The 2,500-nt window shown below is 52.3% G+C and overlaps 1 protein-coding gene across 11 annotated transcripts in view; it reads left to right on the forward strand.

The window, feature by feature from the left end:
- LOC113809825 (dachshund homolog 2) overlaps window positions 1-2,500 on the forward strand; it is a 109,956-nt gene that overhangs the window by 89,031 nt on the left and 18,425 nt on the right. For all 11 annotated transcript variants that reach the window (XM_070136530.1, XM_070136529.1, XM_070136533.1 and 8 more), the window contains 2 exons: window positions 1,763-1,854; window positions 2,237-2,377. In XM_070136530.1, the coding sequence (XP_069992631.1) occupies window positions 1,763-1,854; window positions 2,237-2,377 (233 nt within the window). The remainder of the gene's footprint in view (window positions 1-1,762; window positions 1,855-2,236; window positions 2,378-2,500) is intronic.

The raw sequence follows: 2,500 nt of genomic DNA on the forward strand, positions 1-2,500 counted from the left end.
GGAGGAAGGAAGAGGGGGAGAGGGAGGGAGGGAGAGGAAGGGGAGAGGGAGGGAGGGAGGGAGGGAGGGAGATAGGAGAGAGAGAGGGAGGGTGAGAGGGGAGAGGGAGGAGGGAGGGAGAGGGGGGGTGGAAAGAAAGAGAGAGAACGAGAGAGAGAGAGAGAGAGAGAGAGAGAGAGAGAGAGAGAGAGAGAGAGAGAGAGAGAGAGAGAGAGAGAGAGAGAGAGAGAGAGAGAGAGAGAGAATGGTACACCCATTACGCCCGCCCAGAGACACAGGCCAAAGGCAGCGGCAAGCAGCGGCATGCCTGGCGTGGCACCAAGTGAGTGTTTGATGGCGGGAAGCTGTGTCGATGCGTGCGTGGCTGAGCCCGCGGATCACGAGACGCAAGCATATGTAGCGAACATAATCCACAACTGCAGGACTGGGCAGGGCGGAATCACCTTCACTGAATCAGAAAGTAAGAAATAAAGAGGCGATCCCTTTCTCTGGGGATGATTATGAGACGCGTTTGACGTTAACGAGAGCGCGTGAAACCTGTTCCGAGACACGAAACTATTGTTGCTCCTGTTTTGATCCCGTCACGAGAAACATTAGCAAACATATATGTGCGTGTAATTGGCGTTGTAAATCAATAATAATGTTCCTTTTATAGGCAAATTATGTATTTAGTCTTTGATGCATGAACTTCATTTTCACAGTTCGCTCCCCATATTAATATCTTGTAATATGACATATCTAAACCCGAGACTGCTTTGGTCGTGGCTCGGCGACACGACAGCGGAAAGCGAAACAAGTGGCCTGGAAATCCTTCGGAGAAAGCAAGAATGAGGGGGAAGAGGGGGGAGGGGGAGGAAGGAGAGGAAATGCGGGCCATGTTGGGGCCGAGGAATACCCATGAGGGAGCTGATGGGAAGTGTGGTTTGCACAGATTTGCGTTGGTGCAATGTTCTCCAGCCTGCAAGAGACAGAAGGAGCGACGCACGACACTGCCAGCATTGTTGCATCCCGACAGAGGACGGCGGGTTGACGGCACAGTTGCTGCTGCACTTTTAAATTGCAAAGGATTTCTGCACTTGGGGTCATGTAGAGCTATTGCTCCTCGGAGTTGCAAAGCGCTTTTGCCTGTAAGCTTTGTAAAAGTTGCAGTGCTTTGGAGTTGTAAAGGGATGATGTAGTTTGCACTTGAGTAGGAAAGCAGACATACTGTGATATGCAACGTGAACTGATTCTCTTTGATCTCAAAAACTAATCTGATGAATTATTTAAAGTGCGATCGAGTCGCTCAGAACCGGTTTAGACGACATGTCACTGAACCGTGGAAATTTTCATATTGTTGCGTTGTTGGGCGAATCGGGCGCCGCTGGCCGGCAGTCGGATTCCCTCGCCCGAGTGGGAGGAGAAACGGAGGAAATAACGGAGAGGCTTAAAGTAAAGGAACAGCCGGGGAGAGCGTAAACAGACACGCTCACAATAAATACAGATCTTTGTGAACCGGTTTTATATTGTATGGTTCTCTCAGCCTTTTTGTACATCCTTTACATATTCTGTATTTCGACGTCACTCAACACTAACACCGCTTATATTATGTATGAAAGATTCTTGTTTCTTTGTTACTTTGTATTGTTTTCTTTCAACCTTACCCTTTCATCAGTACATCTTTTATGCATCCCAGTCTTCCGCCTTACGTAGTAATGACAACACCCCCCCCTCTCCCCCGCCTCCGACGCGAGGTCCTTTCTCAACGGCGTCTCCTCCCCAGGATACGCGAGGACCGCAGCCGCGAGGACCGAGTGCTGGGCCTCGACCGCGACGAGCCCGGCGACCGCCCCACGTCTCCGCACAAGACCAATGGTAAGTTAATGGCGCAATGCCTCTTTGATATATGTGTATAATGTGTTCCCCTAAAGGCATTTGGACTCTCTCATGTCCTGGCGGGTCGAGTGGCTGCGTTGCTTTAGCGTCACCTGCTTTCGGGAGGGTTGGAATCCCTCTCCGGGGGAAAAAGGGACAGGGCTTCTGTGGGGTCATGGAGAGGAATTCGGGGTCAGGACGCTGGCTTTGACGCGGCCACTTTTGCTGTTTGCTAGGGCTATCAGGGTTTGCTTGCATTTCTTGGTGGGCGATTGGGTGCCGGGGCAGTGGGCGGGAAAATGTGGGGACGGTGGGGGGAAGTGCCCAGAGCGGCCTCCTGGCTGACGGCGACTTCCACTAACGCCGAGGTCTCCTCCTCCAGGGTACGGAGAGAGCGACGTCCTCAACCTGAGCAGCAAGAGCGATTCCCGAGACGACCTGAGCGACGCCCCCACACCGAGGGACGACCGCGACGACAAGGACGAAGCCCTTTCCGACGCCGAGGATCTGGACGACAAGAATGGTATGGATGATCTCGCTTTGTTTCTCTCTCTCTCTCTCTCTCTCTCTCTCTCTCTCTCTCTCTCTCTCTCTCTCTCTCTCTCTCTCTCTCTCTCTCTCTCTCTCTCTCTCTCTCTCTCTCTAC

The sequence above is a fragment of the Penaeus vannamei genome, chromosome 22, assembly GCF_042767895.1.
Source record: "Penaeus vannamei isolate JL-2024 chromosome 22, ASM4276789v1, whole genome shotgun sequence".
Lineage (NCBI taxonomy): Eukaryota > Metazoa > Arthropoda > Malacostraca > Decapoda > Penaeidae > Penaeus > Penaeus vannamei.